The following is a 2,032-nucleotide window of genomic DNA, read 5'->3' on the forward strand; positions in this document are numbered from 1 at the left end:
GTGGCTCAGGTTATCCTGATCTATCTCTATAGTTCTGCTGCTATAGGCTTAGACTGCTGGAGGACATAGGGACCCCTTTTTCATCATCCTGCTTCATTCTAATTCTATTCTCCACTTTAGTAGTATTTGTTAATTCAGTTCTTAACTTTGGACTTTAATTTTCTTTGACCTTGTGATTTTTTCAGTTAAGTAAAATATTTAAAGACTAACCTTATTAAAACCGTACACTGTAAACAAATGATCTCAGTCTTTTCCTGGTTTGTGCTCTGCTCATCAGGACGGCCGTCTGACGCTGGAGGAAGTGCTCGACAAAGCAGATTACATCAAGATGAGCACAATCACTGACTATGGGGGCATGAGGGTGGAGGATCATGACGAGCTGTGAAATCGATTTGGAAAATATGTCTCAGCTTAAATGCATGTGCGCATCATAAACAGACCGCCAGCAATATGACATGAACTAATAAGACGAGTGCAGAGTTAAACTGTCGAGACACCAAACTTTGACTATGGCTTCTACATCCATTTTTTAAACCCCAGAAATGTAAAAAAAAAAAAACTCTTAGAAGGAAAAAAAAAATTTTATTTGATGGTTTATTCATTGTTCTATTCAGGACACAGCATCCATTAAAAAGGGGGGGAAAAAATACACAAATTAAACATCACATGGCAGCCGACAGGTTCCAACAAGCTATAAAAATATTTCACTCAGGCTTTGACATTTGCTTTACAAATTAGATGGACTTTAAATCACTGTGGTACAGTGGACAGATCTCCATCCTCTCAGGCCTGCATCACGGGCCGAGCTTCTTTGGCGCTGAGGGCCACTCCAGAACCCGCAAAGCCAGTTCCACCCTATGAGGATACAGAACATCATGACTCTCACATGCATCCATGTCAGGGAAATATTACCTAAAGTTGCTAAATGCAGTTTCCTCAACTACGTTACTGATTAGTTTAGAAATAAACTTTGATTGTTGTTGTGGTTTTTTTCTGTCAGGCAGCCACATACCCTCTGCAGCAGGATGATGTCTTTGTCTGTTAGTTTGTCTCCAGACACCGGATCAACCATGTCCTTCCTGATCAGCCTCTCCACGCACTCCTGAGTCACCACGGTACCTCTGAAACAAACGAGACACTCAGACGCGTCGCTCACGCTGCGGCATGTCACAGTAAAGAGAGGAGGAGGGTGGAAAGGTGGGTACTCACGAGGGTCTCAGGACAGCGCAGGGGACGCTGTTACCCAGGGCGTCTCTGGTCACCGCGCACACATACCTCTCCTGGAAAAAAAGGCATAAAACTAGAGATAGGAAGACCAATAGATACCGTCACCTTCAGCTGAATGGATGATGCTGCAGAATAAAGACATTTCATGTAAATTCATTTAAAAATGCCGTATTTATGCCAAAAGGAAATTAAATGTTGAAGGAACTTTTTTTCTAATGAGTTCTTGAGTTTATTGCTGTTGACAGGAAGGATCTTCTGTAACAGTCCGACTTTCACCAGGACTGAAGACACTCTGCTGGATTTACCAGTTTACTAAAGAAGATGATTACTGATGAAAAATGCTTCTGTGTGAATAATTTTAAGATCTACATTTTGGCTTTAGAGCTAGTGATTTCCTACTAATCTAATCTAGAAAACTGATCCCTAAAGTTGGGGATCAACAAGTATGCGGTCTTAAAATCCTGTAAAAACAAATGAAACTAATAAAATTGATAATGATGAGGCATATTTTTATCTAAAAGCATCACTTAGTAAAACCAGCATCAACAATTAATTTATTTGGTTTGATCCATTTCTATGATACCCATTAGATCAGGGGTCGGTGTGACAAAGTGGGTGAGAACACCATTTGTCTCAGTTTATACATTTGTTATTTTGTTGTTTGCTTGATTTAACCATCTTGGTTTAAACTGAGTTATAACCCAATTTAAACCAAGATGTTATACTAAATGATCTGTAAAAATGCAAACATAAACAAACCCGGGATAGTATATGAATGAAACTACAGAATAAAGAGATGGTTAAA

At 39.5% G+C, this 2,032-nt stretch overlaps 1 protein-coding gene across 1 annotated transcript in view; it reads right to left on the reverse strand.

Annotated features, from left to right (window-relative positions):
* Positions 1 to 574: 574 nt before the first annotated feature.
* nosip (nitric oxide synthase interacting protein) overlaps positions 575 to 2,032 on the reverse strand; it is an 18,776-nt gene continuing 17,318 nt past the window's right edge. The window contains exons 8-10 of the mRNA XM_015403931.1: positions 1,210 to 1,280; positions 1,013 to 1,121; positions 575 to 855 (exon numbers count right to left, since the gene is read on the reverse strand). Coding sequence (XP_015259417.1) covers positions 784 to 855; positions 1,013 to 1,121; positions 1,210 to 1,280 — 252 coding nt within the window. The 3' untranslated portion in view covers positions 575 to 783. The remainder of the gene's footprint in view (positions 856 to 1,012; positions 1,122 to 1,209; positions 1,281 to 2,032) is intronic.

This window comes from Cyprinodon variegatus, unplaced genomic scaffold, assembly GCF_000732505.1.
Source record: "Cyprinodon variegatus isolate N-32 unplaced genomic scaffold, C_variegatus-1.0 Scaffold1596, whole genome shotgun sequence".
Lineage (NCBI taxonomy): Eukaryota > Metazoa > Chordata > Actinopteri > Cyprinodontiformes > Cyprinodontidae > Cyprinodon > Cyprinodon variegatus.